Raw genomic sequence first — 24,434 nt, forward strand, 5'->3', positions numbered from 1 at the left:
ACTACAGAAATATTTTCATCAGGCTCTCCATTCTTTCACTTTTTTTTGGTATTGGGGATTGAATGAATCCAGGGATGATTACCACTGAACCACATCCCAAGCCCTTTTTAATATTTTATTTAGAGACAGGGTCTCGCTGAGTTGCTTACGGCCTAAATTACTGAGCCTGGCTTTGAACTTGTGATCCTCCTGCCTCAGCCTAGCAACAGGCATGTGCCACTGTGTGGAGCCCCTCTATTCATTCTTTATTACATAGGTAATTTCATCTGGTCTTTACTGTCAAATCTCTATAGAGTGCTTAGAAAAAATAATGCAGAATATTTCTGCTGTTAATAACTCTTTTAACTCCCCAGTGCTATGAGGATCAACTCCAAAGGCCCCAGTAGGATCTACCTTCCTTCTATCAGATAATTATCTTCTATCTTTTATCTGTCCCCTTCTCTGGGATAACTAATCAGAAATTATCCTTCTATTGGATAGGCAGCTTCAAATCCAAAGTGATGATTGGATGTAAAGTGAGAGTTTAGTTGATGTATTAGGCATACTAAGTTCAAGCAGAACTGATTTCATTTCCTTGAAGCTTTCTGCCCCAGACCACCTGTCCATTGTTGTATTCTCCGACTAGAATAGTAATTGCCTACCTATTACCCTTTTCTGGCTACTCCTCCTTTCCTTCAGGTTTCACCTGAACTTTGCTAAGTCCTCTTTGGAAGAAGCGTTTCTCCCAAGAATTCACCAGCATATTTTATTTCTCTCTTCACAATAGTATACTTATGTGCTTGTCAACTAGCCTTAGCCTCCATAGTTAAGTTCTGTGAGGACAGTGGCCATGTTTACCTTGTTCAATTTACTCCTAGAGAGTAACATTGGGCCTGGTTCAGGAAAATCACTGGCAAATATTTGAATACTCTGGGCTATGTTTGTTCTGTCTCTAATAAAGTTACTTGATTTTCAGGAAAATAATCTAGGGTATGACTTGGCTAATATTTTATAGCAACATAAAAATGTTAAATTTTATCTTTACTAACAGACCGTCAAAAGAAGGTATAGGCAAAAATCAAAAGTGGTTCTGGTCATAGTATGTCAAATGAAATGCTGAAATTCATTGATTAATTTAGATAGGCAAGATGCTTCAAAAAATAGAAAGGGTCTAATATTTTTTCTTTCATATTCAAGAGCATTAAAGGATACTAGAAAAATAATGCAGTTTCACCCACAAATGAAACAGACAATTTAATTTTATAGAGTTTTATTACAGGATGTTAATATTCAGGACATTTCAGAGCACCTTATACTTCTAATCAGATTTTTGGTAACTGGTTTTAAAAGTATTACTTGAGTATTTTTCCGCATACCAGTTTTCAGGCAAAAGTACTATCAGTGACTGTTTAAGAGATGTTAATTTGATTAAACAGTTTATCCTTAATAACCTGAGACATCAATCCATGGATGGCTTCTATGGTGGTTTTACAGCTGAAAAGAAAAGACATAATGTCACAAACTGAAAATGGTTCAAACATGCATGCACTTCTCCTCTCATGTTTATCTGTACACTTCCAATATTTTCTCAGTTTCATTCATACTCCCAAATCACACCCATCTGAAGTTTACCCTTGTAATTTTAGACTTCTTCATGTCTTTTAACCCATTTCATTATTTACTAGAACCTTCATACAAGAATGACAATGTAAAATTTGATACAATTCTAAATTGTTAATTTTGTTATTTGTCAGCAGCTTTGGGAAAAGTTCTGTTTTAGAAGACAACTAAAATTATATATTGTTATTATATTTATGAAAATATAATAACATACAATGTTATAAATTATATATTAATGACACATTAATCTGTAATTATAGGATTCTAATATTACATAAAGCCTTATCATTTATTATTTAGAATAATTTAAAAAATAATCCTATGCTTTTCTTTTTTTGGGGGAGTAATAGGGATTGAACCCAGGGCCTCACACAAGCTAGGCAAGTGCTCTACCAGTGAGCTACATTGCCAACACTTTTTTGAGATGGCATTTTATTAAATTGCCCAGATTGGCCTTGAACTTGTGATCCCCCTGCCTCAGTCTCTAAAGTGACTGGGATTATAGGTGTGTATCACAACATACAGAACTTTGAGCCTTTAATGTTTTAATATAATGTCTCCTAAATTTTTGAAGTTAAAATCTGCATATGAGAATTCTTCAAAGTCTAATACTTTAATATTCAGGTACCATTCTAAGTTAAAACTAGGCTAAACTGTAAGGAATTTGAATCTTACTATTATTTTCAAATTTTGAAAGAAAAAATTAGGTGTGAGAATCTTACATATTTACTCTTACCTGTCTCTTGTAGCTTTGGCAAGTTTATCTTCTGACTTTCGATCATGTGTTTCTAAACCCAACATGAAACTCCCTCGGCCCAGCTGAGCTTCTGACTGCTCTAACTTTTCAGACAAATCGAACACCTGACCAGTGGTATAGTCTGCATTCTGTGGAGAAAATGGCACTCTGTCAGGACATAATATGAAACCTACAATTTATAACCGTCTTCACCTAAAAAACTGCTTCTAAATTTAAGCAGTTAGAACATAGATACTTTTCCTTTTACATTTTAAGATTAAATTTGGAGATTTTCTTTTTGACCACTTAAATATAATATTTGTTGTTATGGGAGGCTTTGAAATTCACAGAACTGAATCTAGGTTCTGGTGCTGCTGCAGATTAGCTAGGAAGCCTGGGGCATGCTTCCTGGTCCTCTTCTGAAAATGGGAAAGGGTAGCAATAATTATTATATAAGACTATTGAGAAAATTAAATGAAGTTTAATATTTATATATAACACTCTTAGAATTGTCCATGGCACCTAGAAAAGGCCTAATAATTGTTAGCTAAACTTTTTTTTTTTTTTTTAAAGAGAGAGAAAGAGAGAGAGAATTTTTTAATATTTATTTTTCAGTTCTTGGCAGACACAACATCTTTGTTTGTATGTGGTGCTGAGGATCGAACCCAAGCCGCACGCATGCCAGGCGAGCGCTCTACCACTTGAGCCACATCCCCAGCCCTGTTAGCTAAACTTTTAAAACTAGTATTTATGACAATATTTTAAAAACACTTGTTTTAGACTTTGATTATAAAATTAATAGTTATCACTGAAATATTAGAAAATGTAGAGTAATATAAAGAAGAAAATAAACCTACCTGTAATCATTGCACTCAGCTATAAGTACAGTTATATCTTAGAGTAATGCTATATTCTCACATGCATACCTACTATTTGGAAAACTGATTTATATTATTTTTCTAGAAAATGACATCCTTTTTATAAAGAAAAATTTAAACAGTTACATATGTACAGTTACACTTGGTTATATTTACAATTTTTTAGTTGTAGTGTAAAATATAAAAAAATTCACAAATGCAAGTTGCAAAGTATGTTACATTTCTTTCCTAAATCTTTGATAGAGGAGAATGAAGATTAATAAACAACTTGGTAGAAATAAGCACATTATCCTACTTGTTCAATTTTTAAGATGGTATAAGGGAAACAGATTTATCACCTAACATGAGAAGTTATTTGCTGTCATCACAGCTATCAGAGGGCCCTTTAAAATGTTACTTGTTCTTCTAATGATTTTACAAATTTATGATATTGTTAAAAGATGCAACTATGTTCATTCTGTCTGGATGTAAGTGGTTTAGGAAATAAATACAGTTTTACACCACAGACTTGGAAAAAAAACTCTAAGGCTTATAGACTACTTCATATTCAGAAGATTTAGCTACTCAAGCCATGAAAATGTGGGACACTAGAAATAGCTATTATTAAAAGTATAATAAAATATACCCAATTACATTTCTCATTTCTGCTTTTTTTAAATACCCAATTACATTTCAAATGCATAGAGAATGAACATAAGGAACTAATTTCCTAAATTAGAAAATAACTTTTTTTTTTCTGGTAGCCTTTTGGTTATATACTGTAATTAACTACTTTAGCTGGGAAAAAAAGAGAAGCTGAATACATAATTCTATATTTTTTCTTAAAATGCTATAATTATGTAAAACCACAAAAAAGGAAAAAATGAAATTTAATTTTTCCTGATTATTAATATCCTTGTATATGCAGTACTACAATACAGGGATAGCCACAGGTCTGAGTAGGTTGATCTCTTTGCCTTTACACCAAGGCTCAGACTGCTCTGGTCTTGAAGTGTTTTCACTGCTTGCCACCAGGTGTCACTTTTGGCTGCTATTAGTACATTTGCCTCTAAGGAAACAACACATAATAAGCATTTAGCAATGTCTGGCACAAAGGAAACAATGTTTACTTACTACCCTGATCAATCTCTTCTTTCTAATCTACTACTTCTGACCCCTGAGGATAAGCAATAAGAACAGAAGCCTTGTCATAACTGTGTTTACAATCATTGTAAATAGGCTTAAGTGACATTTTTCTGTATACATCAAACAAACAAACAAACAAAATCATTTATTGAGGCTTTATTATATGCCAGGTATTCCACCAATTGCTTTATATTAAGTCCTAAACTTTTCAGTATACTTAATGATGTATATAGCATTATAATTTTACACCTGAGAAAGTCTCAGTCATATTAAATAACTTTCTGAAGGTAATCAGAACTAGTAAAGAAAGTAGCAGAGCTGTTTTCAAATCCAGTTTATTTTACTCCAAACCCCATGGTTCTAATCACTATGTACACTGCACTTACTGAAACAGCCTTTTTTTTTTTTTTCCCCTCCCTGGTGCTGGGAATTGAACCCAAGGCTTCATGCTTTCCAGGCAAGCACTCCTCCACTGAGCCACATCCCCAGCCAAGAAATAGCCTACTTTTTTAAAAAAGTAAAAAACTGTTCTTAAGTTCTAAATATAGAAAAAGCTGTTAAGTAAATGTCTTCCTAAATATTTTAGGTTTTTGCGATATAATCAGAAAATATTCAGTAGCTAAATATAAATAGCTATTTTTTGCTGCTCACTATCTGTTGCTTTAAAGCAAGAGTCTTATGATCTCTCTTTCCCCATCTTACTAAGTTCCTGAAGGAGCTGCCTCCACCCCAGCCCAGCATTCACTGAATTCATTCCCTTGGCCTACACAAGGTCTAAGTAGAAGAGCATGTATTTTAAGTCAGTCAGAAACAATGAGGCTTTGCCTAAGAATAAGCAGGAGTATGTGTATTTCTGGATTCCCTGGCACACCCCCCCCCCCGCTTTTTTTTTTTTTTTAAGAATTTAACCTTTATTTGTTTGTATGTGGTGCTGCTGAGGATTGAACCAAATGCCTCACCTCGCTAGGCAAGTGCTCTACCACTGAGCTACAACCCCAGCCCTTGATTTCCTATTTTGAACATGAAAGGGTAAGACTGGGAGATCTGAGGCTAAAGTTGACATCTTGCTTTCCCATAAACTTGAAACTGAAACTAATCAATAAAGCTGAGAGAGAGAAAAAAGCAAGACTTTATAATATTGCTTGAATGCTCTACTCTGAGACTTAATAACTTATATAACTTTCTTTCCTTTTTTTTTCTGGTGCTGGGGACTGAACCTAGGACCCATAGCATAAGTATGCACTCTACCAGGGAGCTATACTCCCACCATGATTTTCTTTCTTATTTCTGAGTGTCTTATTACTTGAAACCAGAGTCCAAAAGACAACTGATACAACAAATATTTGTATTTTTTCCACTAGACATCATTTTTTCCCACATATTTTTTTAAGTTGTAGATAGACATAATACCTTCATTTTATTTATTTTTATGTGGTACTGAGGATGGAACCTAGAGCCTCATACATGCTAGGCTACCACTGAGCCACTAACCCCAGCCCCTCAATACATCCCTTTAAGGCAAGCACAGCAGATCTCACCCTGATCTGGCCACTCTATTTGCCATTTATACTTGGTCTCTCTGACATGAGACAGACCTAAGATTTGCCTAGAATTCTGATCTAGCTCAGCAGTGCAGAATCCCATCCCAACCCTCTTGTTGTGGCCAAGTTTGGTACAGCTTTTCTGTGTAAGGGGGTTTCAAATATTAAACAGCTTTTATAGCTTATATAAAATTCAAATGTATCCCTTACAAGTAGAGTACTCACAGTAAGCAAGCTAGAGGAACTCAGTGTATTCACCCAGTATTTATTCCACAAAAGCTCAAGTAATTTGCGATCCAAAGAGGATTTGAAATATGAGACTTCTAAGGCATAGTATCTATGAAACAAAAGCACAAATTGAATAAGTAAAAAAAATTATTCAATTATATCATATAGAAGTCATAGCCAAATTTAAGCAAATTATACTTTATATTAAAATAGTCATGTTTTAGTTTTTAGCCTAACAATAAGAGGTAACCATGTATTCTTTTTCTTCAGGGGTGTGATTTCAAATCTTCTATCTACAAAATTTCTTTATTTTATGTTTTCCTTCTGTGAAGCCCAGAAATTTCCAAGAAGTTATTAATAATCAGACTTTCTGAATGATATGTTTGTGTTATTAAGTTTTGTAACTTCCAGCTAACAGCACATAAACTTAATGAGCTGCTTCTTCAGGATTCACTATCATTTTTGTTAGCCTTTTTAAATATACTAAAAGTGACATGTGCACTCCTCATTCTTACCTTTCTAATCCCCTGATTAGGGCCTACTACTTTTTGGAAAAGAAAACTTTAAAAGTATGTTCTAAGATACTTAAAATAATCTCTACTGCTTCCAAAGGTGCTTAATTTATAATCAGGTTGTAGCAAGGAAAATTTGGTTAATGTCTGAAAAACATACATAATTTAAATGTAACAAAATTTTAACTATCTCAGTAGGTTATGCACATTAGTGGATACAAAGAAGCACAAGAAACTTCTTTATTAGGAACTCACCATTTATACAGAAGAAGTGGAATGAATCCAAAAATATTAAATATAATGAAATATGTTGAATAACAGTAAGCGATGCCAAAGTGTATATGTAAAAAGAAACAATTACCAATTGAGTATTCAAGATAATGAGTACTCTTAAGAGGATGTGAAGTGGTCATTTAGAGCTAGAACCAGATGCAAAGCCCTAGGGAAAAGGTTGGACTTTAGGGTAACTCTCACAAGAGTCCATGGTGTGGGGCTGGAATTGTGGCTCAGCAGTAGAGCATTCACCTAGCGCGTGCGAGGCCCTGGGTTTGATCCTCAGCACCACATAAAAACAAATAAATAAAATAAAGGTGTTGTGTCCATGGTGTAGGTATGTTGAGAACACAGAAGGCATTAGGTAGAAAGCATCATCTATGAAAGGAAACACATGTAAGGGTAATAAGTGAATTGGTTTGGCCAATTTAGCAAGAGGAGAAGAATACTATGAGGGAAACTTATAATGGCATACTGAGGTCCAGTTGCTGGAAGATGTTATGTAAAAGGTCAAGAAATTTATAATTTTTTATTCTTTAGGTACTTTGGACTCACGGAAAGTATTTGAGTAGAGCAATGATATAGCCAAAGGGAGTTTTAGAAAGTTGATTGTGGTAATACCATTAGATGCTAGAGGATAAAAAATGGACGCAGGGATACCCACAAAGGAAGCCATTGGAGTGGGGCAGATAGGAAAAGATAAAGGCTCAGATTCTGGGGTAGTGGTGCAAAGGATAAAAGTGACATGAACACAATAAAAAAGCACCCCTGGGTTTAATCCCCAGTACCAATAAATAAATTAATTGAATAAGTAAATAAATAAATAACCTTTACTATAAGAAAAAGAAAAGCCAATAAACTGCTAATAATAACCTATCATCAAGTAATTTAGGAAATGTATGTATAATAGCCTATGCAAAATGCTTATTCTTTTGATTTGGCACTATGCTTCACTGAATATTTGTCGAAAAATAAATCCAATAATTTACTTGTTCTTATTCTTTCTTATTTAGGAATCAATCCAAAGAGAATGTTTTTGAATATTCTAGCATTTTTGGTTCAAAATTCTAGGCTCTAAAAATGTAGGAACTAGCAAAGTAGCTACTCCTCTCTGATAGGCTACTATTTCAGAGTATCAAGTGGGGTACTTGTCAAAAGAAACTTATTTAAGGAAGACAAAAGAATGAACCAACAGAAAGAAAAATAGGGAAAGGTGCTGTTAGGTTACAGAAAAAAAATTAATATGAAAACATAATTGTTAATCAGAAAAATGATTAGGAGCAATTTCCTTAAACAGAAATGGTCCAAATTCTTTTCAAAAGGTCAAATTAAATGCTTAATCCTAATCATTTAGAGTAGAGGTAGTTATTACAGAAATATGTCAGACATGATTGAAAACCAGAATATTTAAAAACTCAATTTCAGAAAATCGAACACAGAACCTTTATTTCATTTTTATGTGGTGCTGAGGATCGAACCCAGGGCCTCACGCATGCTAGGTGAGCACTCTACCTCTGAGCCAGAACCCCAAACCTGCCTTGCTGTTTTAAAAGCAAGGCTACAGCAGCAAATAATTCTAATAAAATTCACATGCTCAAGGGGTCAATAATAAGGATGCAAACATATCAGATAGTGACAAGTGCTATGAAGAAAAAGAAAGCAGAGAAAGTAGACACAAAGTGACAGGAAGGCATTATTTTGAGATAGGGTGATCAATGAAAATTCTCTGTTAAGGTGACTCTTAAATAGATAGTCAACAATTAAAACAGTTAGGGAGCCATATGGAAATAAGGAAGAATGTTCCAGGTAAAAGGAACAGTAAGTACAAAAGCCCTAAGACAGAAGCCTGGGGGATCCATCTGAGAAACACTAAAGAGATAAGTACTGCTGGATTGAACCATGGGTTCAGTGCTAAAGAGATAAGTACTGCTGAACTGAACCATGGGATAGTGCTAAGAGATGAGCCTTGAGAGAGTGTGGGCGCTAGACCATATGGGGTTGTGTAGTCTATGGCAAGGCTTAAGGTTCTTATTCTATTTTTTTTAATTGTACATGAACACGATACCTTTACTTATTTATTTATGTTTTTTATATTTTTATGTGGTGCTAAGGATGGAACCCAGTGCCTTCCACGTGTGGGAGGCGAGTACTCTACCATTAAACTACAACCCTAGCTCAAGGATCTTATTCTTGGTGAGATGGAAAATCATTCTGAGAAGAAACACAGTCTCACATTTTAGTTTGGCTGAAAAAACAATTTTAAGAGGCAAAACATATATGCAGTATTAGTTGTGGCTTGGATGAAGGTGATAGGTGATAAGATATATTTAAAAGGTAAAGAAAACTGATTCCACTAGCTTCTTTAACATTAAAATAAAAACCAAAGGCCAAATATTTTGTCTGATAAGTGGATGCTGATCCATAATGATGGTGCAGGGGGAGGAAGAATGGAGGAAAGTTGGGGGGTGGGCAAAGAATGGAGGAACTTTGGATTAAGTAGAGGGGAGGGAGAGAAGGAGAGGGAGATGTGGGGGAAAGAGACATACAATATTAACATATGTACAGGTATAACTGCATGAATGATGTTATTCTACATCATGTACAACCAGAGAAATGAAAAGTTGTGCTCCATTTGTGTAAAAAATGGGATCATGGCTCAGTGAAAGAGCACTTGCCTCATATGTGTGAGGCACTGGGTTTGATTCTCAGCATTGTATATAAATAAATGAATAAAATAAAAGTCCATTTTTATTAAAAAAATTAATAAAAATTTTTAACATTATCCTAAATCTTCATTTTAAACTATTATTTCAAAAGGTGTTATCATATGAAATGCATTTTTGTCATTCTTTTTCTCATCTGTAAAATAAAGGGCTTGGACTGGATGATCTCTGAGGTTTCCTGTGATTTTGGATTCAGATACATTTTTTTAGTTACTTACTGTTTGCAATGTACACCAAAGTCTTCTATTTTGTTGAGTGGAATAGTTTGGTATTCAGAAGGTCCTTCATCAGGAGGTTTGTAGCCCTAAACAAAAATAATACAGAAGATTAAAAAACAAAATAAAATAAAAAACCAAAGATAAATTGTTTTTTTTTCTCTGCAGCTTTTTATTTATAGGAGCATTAATTTTGGGGAGATGAATATTCAACAGAAATACTCTTAAAAAATTATATATATATAATTGGCAATAGGCTGGATTTGATTTATAGATTAATTTTTTTTTGACCTTAGGAGATATATACCTATGCATTATCTACTGCAGACTACAAGCTTCCTCCAGAGGAGGGAACTGTAGCTTGCTGTTTCTCTAGTGCCTATCAGAATGCATTGTTACACAAATACTATTAAATAAAGATTACTGACTGGGCGTGGTGGTATACACCTGTAATACCAGTGACTTAAGACGAAGAGGCAGGGGGATTACAAGTTCAAAGCCAACCTCACCAAAAACAAAGTGCTAAGAAACTCAGTGAGACCCTGTCTCTAAATAAAATACTAAAAAGGGCTGGGGAATGTAGCTCAGTGGTTGAGTGCCCCTGAGTTCAATCCTAGGTTATGCCCGCTCCTATATAAAGACTGCTTTCCCAGTAAAATTGATAACAAATAACATAAATGTATTTTCTTTTGTTAAGAGTCAGTTTGTGGTAGTTTGCTACTTTAAACAAACTATTTTAGGACAGAGATACTAGTCACAGCATATCCTTAAAAATAAGCGAAATATTTGGAGTTTAAAAAATTATGACTTAGGGCTGGGACTGTGGTTCAGCGGTAACACACTTGCCTGGCATGTGTGAGGCACTAGGTTTGATTCTTAGCACCAAGTATAAATAAATAAAATAAAGATCTATCCACAACTGAGAGAAAAAAAAAAAAAAAAAGACTTATACTATAATCCCAGCAGCTTGGGAGGCTGAGACACAAAGATAGCAAGTTCAAAGACAGACTTGGTAACAGTGAGTTGCTAAGCAACTCAGTGAGACCCTGTCTCTAAAAAATACAAAATAGGGCTGGGGATGTGGCTCAGTAGCTAAGTGCTCAAGAATTCAATCCCTGGTACTCAAAAAAGAAAAAAAAAATTATGTCTTATAATTTTTAAAAATTACCTTTGGGTATGTCCTAAAGGCTCCAAGATTCACTTTTCCTGCAGATATTGTTCTTGTTGGATCAATCTACAAGAAAGATATATTTAACATCTGTCAATACAAATCATTATATACTACTATTTATTAAAATATTATATATCTAGAAATACAAATGTAACACTATGCACATACACAATAAATGACCAAACAATATGAAAAAATAATCAAACCAGAAAGTTTTTTTGAAATGGTTAAACATAGGAATTCCTCACAGGAAATTTAGAGATTACATTTAGTTGTTACATCATTTAGGATTATTATTTGAGAATTTGCTCATCTCTTTTTAAAGGGCTTTTTTTTTCCTTTTAATAGATGAACAATTTTTACTTTCCTCTTAGAATATGGGATTCTATCTGAAACGACCTCTAGCATTTCCTGCTTACTCTAGTCAAAGAACACTGATGGAATACCTCTGATGAGCTGAGTGCTGAGACATGTGTGCTGATTACCCTCATCTTTTGTGGGTAGGGTGTGAGTTATAGAGAGATTAAGTAACTTGCTCAAAGCCCCAATTTTATTAAGAGGTAGAATTCTGATTCAAGTCTTTACAGATTGACACCAGAGCTTTTGCTCTTTAGTATACTGTTTTAAATCTTGTTTTAGTAAATGTTCACGAAGAACTTAATTAAAACTGGTTTAAAAGTACTTACTACCACTGCTACGAATGGTTCTTGGAACTGCTGGTTAAGCATCTGTGTACTAACATCAATCCCAGAAAGCCAGCAGCCATAGCCAGGGTGGCTATGGTACCAGCCAATTGCATTTTCAAGGCGACCAACCTAACAAATGAAGAGGACAAAGGAGCTTGAGGTTTCTGTTTAATTTTCAAGACATTTATTATTTGTTTTATGTAGCATTGCAGTAAACATCAAGCAAAATAATTCTTAGAATATACTGCTTTTGTTAAAAAAGGAGTTATTTGAATAGGTAATATGTGTACAAAGCACAAAATTAACAAAGTACAAGAACAATAAAGGTATTCAGTCTCCTTCCCATCTCTTTCACTTCAGCTGATTTCTACCCCTGCTTACATAGCCTTATAGAGATATTTTTACATACATGTAGTAAATTAATAAACACAGTGACACACAATAGCATACCATATACAGTGTTTTATACTTTGCTTTTTTACTCAACAAATTATTCTAGGGTTTGCTCTATGTAAGTAAATATATAGATAGATAGCTATTTTTTTTTAAAGGCTGCCTAAGAAGAATATACCATCATTTATTTAACTGGTTTTATATTCATGAATATTTAGGGTGTTTCCAAACTTTTTGATTTTTGGTGTTGGGGACTAAACTCAGGCTTTGTGCATGCTAAGTATGCACTCTACCACAGAGGTACATTCTCAGCACTCAGACTTATTTTTTAGGTTCTGGGGATTGAACCCTGGGGTGCTTAACCATTGAGTCACATCCATAGCCCCCTGCCTTTTTTTTTTTAAATTTAAAATTTGAGACAGGATCTTGCAAATTACTTAGCAGCTAAGACTAGCCTTGAATTTGTGATCCTATTGCCTCATCTTCCCAAGTTGCTGGGATTAGAGGAGTGTGCCACCATGCCTGGCTCAGACTTTTGATTTTAAACACACATCTGATAATGAATGAGAATTTATTTTGTGTGGAGGTCTATGCTCTAAATCCTTTTTTTCCTCCAGTGCTGGGGATCAAATCCAGGACTCTGAGCATTTTAGGAAAGTGCTTTACTACTGAGCTACACCTTCAGTCCCCATGGTATAAATCTTATGATGCTTCTAATCTTATATTATTTTATATAGAAATTGTTGAATTTAAAATATAAAATTTAACGTAAAGAAATAGTTTTCAGTTTAGAAACTCAAAAGTCACCTTGAGATTCTGTAGGGACTAAACTTTAAGAAAACATTTTTACCTGTTTGGCGTTTTCTATGTATGCAGCCATGTACTCATATGCAGCAGCCTGAGCATTTACTCGGGTTTCAGTGCCCTCTACAGGCAAAGCAAAACTGTCCATAATGATCATGGTTTCACCGTCCACCTTTCCTAGCATCAAACCCATCACTTCCAAGTTGCCTCCTGATCTGGCATGCATCACCATTTTTAGTAGAGCCAAAGCTGAGATTTTGCAGTATTTAAAGTAATGGTGACTACAAAACAAAATCATGGTGTAATTAAATTTCTTATATAGAGTACAATTTCAAAAGACAGTTTTTGTGAAGATAACAAGTACTGAAGGGATTTACAGAAATGAATGTGGGAAGAAAAAGGAAGTAGAAAAGGAGTTTCTACAGGGCACCAGAAATAATAAACAGGTCATAGTCCTGTACAGTATTCCCCTGTGGGGGAGGAGAGAAGTCTGAAATAGTTTTTAAATATGTTTAAGAGGGAAAAACATACTTTGAGTAGGCTTTTTCTCCCTTGACTTGGAATCAGCATATTTCTGATTCTGACTCTGGTTGGAATGGTTGTGTCTAACCCTTCTCAGGTGTACCTTCTTGCTTAATGATTATGAATGTGGATTCTAACATCCACCCTAATTTTTGCACTGCCATGCTCTAGCTGTGGTGCTGTGCCAACCATTTAATGTTTGTGCCTCAGTTTTCTTATTTGTATTTCATAGTTGTTAGGATGAAAAAAAGTGTATAAAATACTCAAATTAGTGCCTGACATATACTAAAACCTTAAGTGCTGTTATTAGCATTGTGGTACTCTTGAATAGTTTGTTGAAAGGTGTGGTCTCCCTCTGTGATATCAGCCTCCAAATCAAAACATAGCCCTAGTGTCCTTACTTCTCCTATGACCACTATTCTAGAATTTGTCATCATTGGATATGAATAAATTCTTGAATAAAAAATATTTTGATATCGCTGATGCAGCTGAAATGAGTATGAGAACCACAGTGAGACAAGCTGATATTTTCCAAATAAACTACATCTACCTAAAATAGAAGATCCTGCCATAGGAGTAAGGAGATAATCAGGCAATCTAACCAGATTGTACAGAGCAGTCAGTAAATGTCTCTTAAGAAGACTTTGAAGATGCCTGCTCCAAGAAAACAACCAAGTTTAATTCCCAACCTTTGCCAGATTTCAACAACAAGCTGAAAGATATGGAGACCTGGTATTGGAAGTCAAGACATAAAATTTTGACTCCACCCTTTACTGGGGAAAAGATGGGGGGGAAGATAATAGTTAATGTGCTCCCATTACATAATTCTAGATCCTTTTAATTTATAAATTCATCTAATATTCATGACATCACTAATAGGTAGGTTTCATTTCTATATTATAGATAAATGAAGATGGATAAGTTGGTTTCCTAAGGTCAACTAGTTAAGTGGCAATTGTGAGATTTGGTCTTAGGTCTATTGCTCATTTAAGAGTTCACTATCTCAGTATGACCAAAAAGTAAGTTTCTTATGTATTTTCTTATTTGCAAAAAAGGAATGAAAATACAGTATTGGGTTGTCATGCAGATTAAATGACATGAAAATCCCTAGCTCAGTGCCTGGCTCATATTAAATACTCAATAAACATTGCTAAAATTGAATACGTGGACAATTAACTAACTCTGAAAAAAACTGTGAGGCTGATAAAGTATGTTCTGCTGTTGACCACATTTCTCCTATCTCTTCATAGATCGGGCCCTTTGTGGTCTTTTTTACTCTCTCCCTAATACAGTGGGGTGAAGAACCCTTTCCTGACTTGTCATTATTTCCAGGGACACATGGATTTTAGTAAGAAGCAAAGAGCCTTAAGCTCTATTTTTATAAATAGTGGCTTAGGTGAACTGATGAAGCAACATTTTAGAGGCTGGGTAGAGACTGTGTGTCTCTGAAATAATTACCAGCAATCAAAAACGATATTATAGGTCTCTTTTCATTTTTGAGACCCTTGGCCTGGTAACTTGATTTCAACTGCAATCCCCAGTTTGGGATCAGCTGAAGGCCCCCAAAAGATGCATGATGACACCTGGTTCAAGGTAGAGTGTATGGCATATGTGAAAAGATGTTGAAAAGTGTCAGTTTAAAGCACCGCTTGTTCTTCATTTACATCCTCTAGTAGTAAATGGATTAAAGAAAGGAGAGTCAAACAGCCCCTCGAGGAGAGGCTTAGGCCTTACTAAGAAGGATAAAGATAGATACAAAGCTCTCATTCTATTCTCCACTCTCCCCTAAAAAAAAAAAAAAAAAAAAAAAAAAAAAAAAAAAAAAAAAAACAAGCTCTCCACCCGCTTCGAATCCCACTCTCCCTGGGTCTCTTAAATTCCCGCCATCCCGTCCCTCCCCTGCGTCTCGCCAGGGACCTCCTCACTCCTTAGTCCAGGGTTTCGCCGCCAGGATTTCTTGCTGCTGTTTTTTGTCGTATTTGTAGATTTCATCAATACTCTGGGCTTCTTGCATGTTGTTGGCCAATTCCCAGGTTTTCTGGGCCATACCGCTCCCGGACGCCGCCATCGCCGAGGAATCGGAGAAGTTGTCACTTCCACAACCAAAACGCAACTTTACTTCACTGGGTTTTCAGGTGTGGGCTTCAGACCTTCCCCACCACGGGTGCAAATTCTTACTAGATTCTCAGGGCATCCATGACACCTAACACCGGAGGTGAGGTCGGCACATACCATTCGGAATGGCAGGGGAGACAAGTGTCTCTTTTGAAACAGGACTATGTAAAAAGCGATTATTTTAAAAATTATGGAGAGAGGAAGTCTTGTGGTTGAAAGGAGAAGTTACTGTCTAGGAAAACTGTGTGAATTATGTGTGAATTAGGACAAACACAATGATTCTATTTGAGAATGGTATAGCCTTCCTCACCGGAAGAAGGGCTTGTAACGTTATGCCAGAAACTGGATTTGGCCGTCTCAGTTCTATTGCGCAGGCTCGGCCTCCGCCGTAGGAAATATGGGTGGAGCTTTAAGCTGGGAAGCTGGTGAAAGTGTTTTTGTGTGGGTGTAAGGTACCTTAAGTAAAATAAGTTCTTTGAAAGACTGAAAAGTAAGAATGCCTTTGAAAAACGAAATGGAAGTAGTTCTGGATTCTAGTTCTGGAGAGGAAAGACAAACATGTCATTATGTTTTAAGATGATTCACTGCACATGCGTAAAATGGGCTCGTAAAATCCCCTGGCCCCTAGCTTTTAGATGAGCTTTCGCTAGTGATCGAAGGAGGTAATGAAAACTCATGGATTTCTAAAGTCATGGTTTTTTTGTGTGTGTTTTTTTCCACGTGTTTAGAAAACTTTATAAATTGTGATCTATTGGTGTTCTGAAAATGTCCAGTACTTAATCTTTTTAGTATTGGGGATTGAACCCTAGGGGCTCTTTCCCTCCAGCTACCACCCCAGTCCTTTTTATTTTTCACTTTGAGACAGGTTCTCTCTGAGTTGCTGAGGGTCTTGCTAGTGTGCTGAGGGTTGGCCAAAGTTGGGAGTCTGTGCTTCATGAATCCTTCCCACGCGCATGCAGCACCATGCAGGCTTCCAGTTTTCCTAGTTTTTGTTATAGGTTACAGTTTGGTCTTTAACAGCCTTACGAATTACCTTTGTCCCCGGGTAGAATTAATCTGACCAACCTTTTTTGTTTCCTACAGCAGCTAATAGAAAGCTTGTTTAGTTTGTTAGTTTGTTTTAGGTATTGTACTCTCATCCCTCCATCAGCGCTAGATTCTGAGTTTCAAGACATGGTCAAGGTCTGTGTTCATTGTTTTATCACTAACTACTAGGATGTTTTGGATACAAATTTTGCTGGGAAAAAGCATCACAGCTATTCATAACGGGATCCTTTTATACCTCTCCAGCTTCTTTTAGTACCCACTGAAGCTTTTCATTCCGTCAATGCCAGTACCTTCTCTTTGGCTTAGCAATATAGTTGTGTTCAGCATTGTTTGAAATGCTCTTCCTTTTCTGTCTGGGAGATATTAATCTTTAAAACAACTTAGAGATCTCAATCTAGGAACTCTTTCTTTCCAGTAATCATTTTAATCACAGTGTCTCTAAGTCTCTGTAGTTGCCTCTATAACTGCTTTGTAAGGTATTTGTTTACATGGAGGTTTTCCTTTTCACTGTATGCTTTGCGTTGTATCCTCCACTTCTATTGTGTGATGTGTGGTGGATAGTTGAAAACAAAATTGACTTTACATCGCAGCCTGAGGTTTTGACATTTTAAAATCACCTTTTGAAAGTAAGTCAGGATAAATTAGGGTCCTATGATACATTAATACCATTAGTTCCACTCTCCTGGGAAGCTAGATATCTCTTTTCTAGTCATACATGTAGCCAGTCAGGATTGGGGTGAACTATGTTGCATGTTGAAAGGATAATGAAAGCCCAGGACACGACATTTACCACCTGGACTAGGACTAAATCCTTGGAAAGCTATGTCAAGAGTTTTGCTCTCTCTGCCTTTCAGACATTGATACTGTTCCTTGACCTGACTAGCTAGCTCATGGGGTAGGGGAAGGGTGGTTTAGAAAGTCTGTAATGGATTTAGTCTTGGAAGTGGCGCCCACGGTTTAAAACAGACCCTGAGCATAGCAGGGGAACCTTGATGGCATTGTCTGCAGCCAGGGTACAGGCAAGCCTTGCGAACATCCAGCGAGTTGTGCAGCCTCCGGGACGGCAGGGGGCGACGTCGGCCGCGCGGTGTCCCCCAGCGGCGCCAGTGGAGGCAGGGCCGCGCAGGGCAGTTGGCGAAAGGCGTGAGGAGGGCTGGGCCAGAGAGGCGGAGCCTGGGTCAGGCGGCCTGTCACACAGTTCCCGCGCCGGGCGGTCGCCGCCGCTTCTTTGGTCTACAGAGAGCCTCTCTGGAGCGTTGTGCATCTACCCGGACGCGAGCCCGCTCTCCTGAGTAAGAGTTCTTCGGCTGCGGGTGGAGAGCAGGCCCGGCGGGGTGTGACCTGGGATGGGGTGAGAGGGTTCCAGGGCTCGGTTCGCGGCTCCGGGGGGCGGAGGTCGCGTGGCAGCCTGCTGTCGAAGCCAAAGTTACTGGGGCTGGGGTGGGGGTTTCTTTCCGGGTAGGGGTCTCCAACCTGCTGGGTGGGACGGGGGAGGTGATCCTAGTTACAGATATGGGGGTTTGGGGTCTCGCGGCCGCCAGGCGGGGCGGCGGTGACGGGGTCTGGGGTGTTGGGGGCGGGGGTTCCCTCACGGTGTGTCTTGTGGCTATTGAGCGGGGGTGGTGCTCGAGTTACCGGGCCGGTCAGGGGGCGGTACCCAGGTTACAGGGGCGGGGGTTCCCTGTGGGTGAGGGGCTCGCAGCTGTCGGGGGCGGGGCGGTGCCCCGCCTACGTGGTCCTAATTCCGAAGCCCTCGCGGTTGCCACTGCTGCCGCCTCAGGTGTTGTTGCCAGCCGGTTGCCTGACAACGCATTGACGCTTTCTAAATAGTCTGCCACCCTTAGCACCTGGAGACAAACTGTGCTAAGCCTTCGCTCCCGTGCATCCTCCCTCCTTGGAGGCCTGGTCTCCTGAGTTCTGCTAAACTTCCCTGGGCGCTTTTCCTCCTCCGGGCTGGGCTGGTTAATGTTTAACGTTAGAGTGCTTGTGCGCCAAGGCACTGTTCCCAGAGCTTTGCAAGTAAAACTTAATCTTCACCATATCCCTGTGAGGTTGGTGCTATTATTATCACCTCCATCCCCCTCACCCCCATGTTTACTGGGCAGCTTGAGCTTGAACCTCTTCTGATTGTAGTATTCTTATATGGAAATTGAATACAGTTTTCATTCAATGCTAGCAGTGGGACTCATCTTTTGAGAGAGGCTGGCCATCAAAGATTATAGAATTAAGAAGCTTAACCAGGATTTCGGGGAAGACCAAATTCTGAAGTAAGCTACCATCCAGTTTTCAAATGCAAGATGTCTAAAAAGGTTGTAAAAGCAACTTTAAATAGATAAATATGAGTTGGTAAAAAGCCTCATTTATCCTGAGAAGTTCTTGTTTTCACTGTGAAAGAATGGCTTTCTCGTTGACAAGTAATAAAGGAATCTGGTGGAAACCAGTAAGATGCTTTCTTCATATCATTCTTCTCTGACTTTCTGGTGGTTAAATATCTGCCGAAATGCTCCACAGGGAGGACATTTTGGATCTCTTGCAGCACTGATGAATTGGGAGGGAGCACTTGTGAGTTTACACATCAGGTTATCTTTTTGATATCATTCTGACATACTTTGTGATATACCTCCGTGAGTAGTAAGCAAAGTTGTTTGAGCAAGTGTTTTAGCAATTTTGTGTAACCCAAAGGCTATGTAATGTATGCTACTGACTTATTCATGTTGAAATGATAATGAAATTTACTAATGTAAATTTATAATACATCATTAATATATTCTAAAAGACTTCAAAATGGTTTTATGTATTTATTCTCTTTGTATCCTGTCCTGCAGCTTCCCTTTTTGTCCCCAACAGCATGGCATTTACTTCATAAAACATTGAGAGGGATTTGTCAAAATTCGAGTGTGCCCATTGAAGTAAATTACTTAAGTGAATGTCATCTGCCAGAAGAAAAAGATTGAGAACCTTTCATTTGGTGGAAAGACCCTTGGTAGGTAAGTGAGAAACATTGTCCTGGTCACCTCATCCCACTCTCTTTTATCTAGAGCTTTTTCACAGTGTCTGTTCTTACCTGACATGCCTAAATGTTATCATTCCCTGAGAGTCTTTGGTTCTGTTTTCATACTGTAGGGTCTCTTTTGTCAGGCAACCTTTTTTATCCCAGTGTAGTTTTGCAAATCAAAACTGCATTGAGATTCCATCTCACCTCTGGCAGGATGATGGTGATATTATTATTTTAATTTTTTTATTATAATGGTACCTATTAATTGTGCAAAATAATGGTATTTAATACATGTTTATAATTCACTTTGATTGTATTCATCATCTCTATCTCCCACCCTTCCCAAACAGTCCCCTTTCTGCTTTCATCCCCCACCCCTCTCTGATAGTACATATGAGAAAAAACATGACACTTAATTTTCAGAGTCTGGTTTGTTTCCCTTAACATTACCATTTTTCAGTTCCATCCATTTTCCTGCATATGACATGATTTTATTCTCCTTTATGTGGATGTACACACATCCACTGTATACATATAGCACATTTTCTTTATACATTCATTTGTTAATGGGCATTCAGGCTGATTCTGTAACTTGTCTGTTGTGACTAGTGCCTTGATAAACATGGGTATGCATGTATTGACTTTGATTGTTGCAGATATATACCCAGGAGTGGTATAGCTGGATTATATGATAGTTCTATTTTTAGTTTTTTGAGGACCTTGTTACTGTATTCCACAGTGGCTGTACTAATTTACATTCTCATCAACAGCATTTAAGGGCTCCTTTTTCCCTAAATTCTCACCAGCATTTATTTTTTTCTTGATAATGGACTTTCTGACTCGGGTAAGTTGGAATGTCAGAGTAGTTTTTGGTTTGTCTTTCCTTGATGGCTAAAGATGTCAACCATCTTTTCATGTGATTTATTGGCCATTTTTACTTCTTTTGAAAAGTGTCTGTTCAGTTCTTTTGGTTATTTATTAATTGAATTGCTTTTCTGTTAAATTTTTTGACTTCTTATATTCTGGCTATTCTCTTTCACATGAATAATTGGCAAAGATTTTCTACCATTCCTTTGGCTATCCCTTCACACTGTTGATTGTTTTCTTTGCTGTGTAGAACCTTTTTAATTTTGTGTAATCCCATTTGTCAATTCTTGCTATTATTTCTTGAGTTATTTGAGTCATGTTCAGAAAATCATTGCCTATACCTGAAAACTGAAGTGTTTTCCTGTAGTACTTTCAGTTTCAAGTCTTATAATAAGGTCTTTGATTCTTTTTTTTTTAAACTTTTTTAGTTGTTAATGTACCTTTTATTTTTTTTTTTTTTACATGTGGTGCTGAGGTTTGAACCCAGTGCCTCACACATGCTAGGCAAGCGCTCTACCGCTGAACTACAACCCCAGACCAAGGTCTTTGATTAATTTTGAGTTGATTTTTATACAGTGAGGGATGGGGATTGTTTTAATATTCTACAGATGTATTTCTAATTTTCCCAGCATCATTTTCTGCAGAGGCTGTCTTTTCTCCAACATGTGTTTTGGTTCTTTTGTGGAGAATTAGATAGTTGTAGAGGATTCTTATTTCATTGGTTCATGTGTTTATTATGCCAATACCATGCTCTTTTTGTTTTGTTATAGCACATTTATAGCATATTTTGAAATTGGGTATTGTGATGCCTCTGATTGTTCAGGATTGTTTTGGCAACTTGGGAATTTTATGTTTCATATGAATTTTGGGATCTTTTTCAAGTTCTCTAAATAATATCATTGGTATTTTGATGGGGATTGTATTGAATCTGTAGGTTGCTTTTGCTAGTATGACCATTTTAACAATCCACGAATATGGAAGGTGTTTACATCTTCTAGTGTCTTTAGTTTCTTTCTTCAGTGTTTTATAATTTTCATCATAGAGGTCTTTCACCTACTTAAGTTTATTTCTGGGTATTTTATTGTTAATATTTTTGCAGCCATTTCCTCTTGATTTTTTTCTCATTAAGTTCATCGTTGATGTATAGGAAGCTACTGATTTTTTGTATATTCAGTTTGTGGTGTATTACATTTATGTTGAACATATTTGCATATGTTGAACCAAGCTTACTTATATCCTTGGGATGAAACCAACTTGATCATGGTGTATCATTTTTTTCTAAAAATATTTAGGTGGACACAATGTCTTTATTTTATTTTTATGTGGTGCTGAGGATCGAACTCGGTGCCTCACATATGATAGGTGAACACTCAACCCCTGAGCCACAACTCCAGCCCCTGGTGTATGATCTTTTCAGTGTGCCGTTGAATTTGATTTGTGGGCATTTTGTTGAGGATTTTTGTATCTTTGTTCATCAATGACATTGGTCTGTGTTTTTTTTGTTGTTGTTGTGACCCTATGGGTTTAGGTAGTAGGATAATGCTGGCTTTGTAAGATGAGTTTGGAATAGTTCTTCCCTTTTTATTTTATGGAATAGTTTGAGGAATTTTGGTATTAGTTCTTTAAAAGCCTGGTAAAATTCAGTAGTGAATCTGTCTGGATCACTTTTCCTTGTTAGGTGACTTTTTATTACTACTTTTATCTCATAGCTTGTTATTGATACTTGTAGACTTCCTGTATCCTGCTTTGGTTTTGGTAGATCATATGTGTTTAGAAAATTGTCCATTTCTTCTAGATTTTCCAATATATTGTAATTTTTCAAAGTGTTTACTAATGACCTGGAGTCCAGTAATTACTGTTGTAATATACACTCTTTCATCTCTGATTTTATTGGAGTCTTCTCTCTTTTTTTGCTTAATTTGGCTAAGGGTTTGTCAATTTGGTTTATCTTTTCAAAGAACCAGCTCTTTTTCATTGATCCTTTTTATTGTTTTAGTCTCTATATTTGCTTCAACTAATTTCTAATTTTGGGTTCCATTTATTCTTGCTTGTTTTTTTTTCCCTTTTTATATTTTTTTAGTTGTCCATGGACCTTTATTTTACTTAGTTATATGTGGTGCTGAGAATGGAACCCAGTGCCTCACTCATTCTAGGCAAGTACTTTACCACTGAGCTATAACCCTACCCCTTTTGCTTGCTTTTGGATTCCATTTCATTGTAATATCATTCTCCATCATTTTACTTTCAGCCTATTTGTCTTTGTAGTGAGGTGAGTTACAAATAGCAAACAGATGTTTTTTAATCCAGCCAGCTAGTCTTCATTTTTTTAAATTGAAGAATTCAGACCATGAATATTCAGTATTATTATTGAAAGACATGTACCAGTTCCTGTTATTTTATTGTTTTTCTTCTGAGAATTCTGTGTTCAGTTCTTCCTTATTTACCTTAAGGGGTTTGATGGTTTACTGTTATAATCATATTTGCTTTGTTTTTCTTCTAGTGAGATTTATTCTTTCATGTGCTCTTGAGGTTGTATTTTCTTGCTTTCTCAGCTGGGTATATGATTCCTTTGAGTGTCTTCTGTAATGCTGGTTTAATGACCATGAATTATTTTAGTTTTTAAAAGAATTATTTAGTTTATAAAAGAATTCTTTAGTTTATTTCTTGGGAAATCTTTATTTCTCCAATTCTAAAAGATAACTTTGTCGGATATAATAATAATAATCTAGGCTGGCAGTTATTTTCTTTTAGGGCTTAAAATGTGTCTTTTCATGCCTTCCTGGCTGTTAGAGTTTTGGCTAAGAAATCATTTTGTTTTGATGGTTTTGCCTTGATAAGTGACTTGGTGTTTTTCTCTTAGAGCTTTTAATATTTTTTCTTCTCTATTTTTAGCATTTTAAATACATATTATGTTCTGAAGAGGTTCTATTTTGGTTATTTGGGGTTCTAAATGCCTCTAGTACCTGGATGTTCATATCATTCCCCAGATTTGGGAAAAATTTCTTCTATTATTTCACTGAGTAGGTTTTCTGTACTATTAGCCTGTAGTTCTGCTCCTTCCTCTAGATCTATGAGTCTTAAGTTTGTTGTTTTAATTTGCCCAGAGTATGTTCTACTCATAGTTTCTTATTTTCTTTTTACTTAAATTACTGTCTAAATGAGGCCAGTCCCAGGTATAAAACTTATGTCCCAGCTCGATATGCAGAGCCCAAGTCTCTTGTCTGCTCAGATTGCATATTTGCAGGGTAGCAGACTGTACTCCTGGAGATATTTCAACCTGCTGAAGGTGCCCTTCTCCCTGCTGTGCCACCTTGGAGCTCAGTGTTAGTGTACTCTTATTCTAAATATCATTATTGCTGGGTTTCACATGGTCACTAACTCTCCACAATTGCACTTCAGTGTTTTCCTATGGGTCCCCCACCTCAACATGCAGCTGCATACCATTCTTGTTTTAGTTCAACCTCATGGAGCAGCAAGTAAGTCTGACTGTTTCCAATCTGCTATCTTCCTCTTTCTAATATCTCTGATGATCAAATACTGCTAAATCTTTATGTCCAGACTGGATTCTGTTCTGAGTTCCTTGTGTATTCAGTTTTCTTGATATGTCCACTGGATCCATTAGGGGTAGGTATGTCATATCCAAATCTTAAACCCCAGTCTGGCTAGACTGTGAGTCTCTGTGACAAGGGACATTAGCTAATCTCAACTTGAAGGCAAGGGTCATGCTTTATTCTTTTTATCCTCCCAGCATACAGCATAATGACCCGCTTTAGGAGTGTAGAAGGGAGAAAATGTGTACTTTATTCCTTCAGAGGGATAATGATAGGAGCTACATCCCACCTCCCCACCTTTGTGATTGGTGAAATTGGGAGAAGGAATTGGATATATTCAGTTTCTCTTCTGGGTCCTTCTATTTATGATTTCCCTAGACTTAGCAGAATGGTAAGTTATGATCTGCTTATATTTTAATCTATATTATAAGCATTTCCTAAACTTACAATTTA

General features: G+C 36.7%; 2 protein-coding genes across 3 annotated transcripts in view; one reads left to right on the plus strand and one right to left on the minus strand.

The window, feature by feature from the left end:
- Positions 1-1,232: 1,232 nt before the first annotated feature.
- Positions 1,233-15,625, minus strand: Cops5 (COP9 signalosome subunit 5). Of its 2 annotated transcripts, none has more exons than XM_077800652.1 (8): positions 15,332-15,625; positions 12,931-13,165; positions 11,688-11,816; positions 10,999-11,064; positions 9,834-9,919; positions 6,105-6,216; positions 2,336-2,484; positions 1,233-1,473 (listed from the first exon to the last, which is right to left on the minus strand). In XM_077800652.1, the coding sequence occupies exons 1-8, from the start codon at positions 15,472-15,474 to the stop codon at positions 1,389-1,391; spliced, it is 1,005 nt and encodes a 334-aa protein (XP_077656778.1). In that variant the 5' UTR covers positions 15,475-15,625; the 3' UTR covers positions 1,233-1,388. The 2 variants fall into 2 exon arrangements, with proteins under 2 accessions (XP_077656778.1, XP_077656779.1); XM_077800653.1 differs by having other exon boundaries at positions 15,324-15,401.
- Positions 15,626-17,763: 2,138 nt separating this feature from the next.
- The window catches only part of Cspp1 (centrosome and spindle pole associated protein 1), a 127,506-nt gene continuing 120,835 nt past the window's right edge, over positions 17,764-24,434 (plus strand). Inside the window, exons 1-2 of the mRNA XM_077800829.1 lie at positions 17,764-17,860; positions 19,394-19,555. The gene's annotated coding sequence lies outside the window, so the exon portion shown is untranslated. The remainder of the gene's footprint in view (positions 17,861-19,393; positions 19,556-24,434) is intronic.

The sequence above is a fragment of the Urocitellus parryii genome, chromosome 7 (assembly GCF_045843805.1).
Source record: "Urocitellus parryii isolate mUroPar1 chromosome 7, mUroPar1.hap1, whole genome shotgun sequence".
NCBI lineage: Eukaryota > Metazoa > Chordata > Mammalia > Rodentia > Sciuridae > Urocitellus > Urocitellus parryii.

Bases quoted from the DNA above. Each gene is read 5' to 3' on its own strand.
- Cops5 (XM_077800652.1), bottom strand. From the start codon at position 15,474: ATGGCGGCGTCCGGGAGCGGTATGGCCCAGAAAACCTGGGAATTGGCC. The intron at 11,817-12,930 runs GTAAAAATGTTT...TTCATTTGTTAG, and splicing joins ACATAGAAAACGCCAAACAG to GTTGGTCGCCTTGAAAATGC. The intron at 9,920-10,998 runs GTAATTTTTAAA...ATTTTTGTTTAG, and splicing joins CCTTTAGGACATACCCAAAG to GGCTACAAACCTCCTGATGA.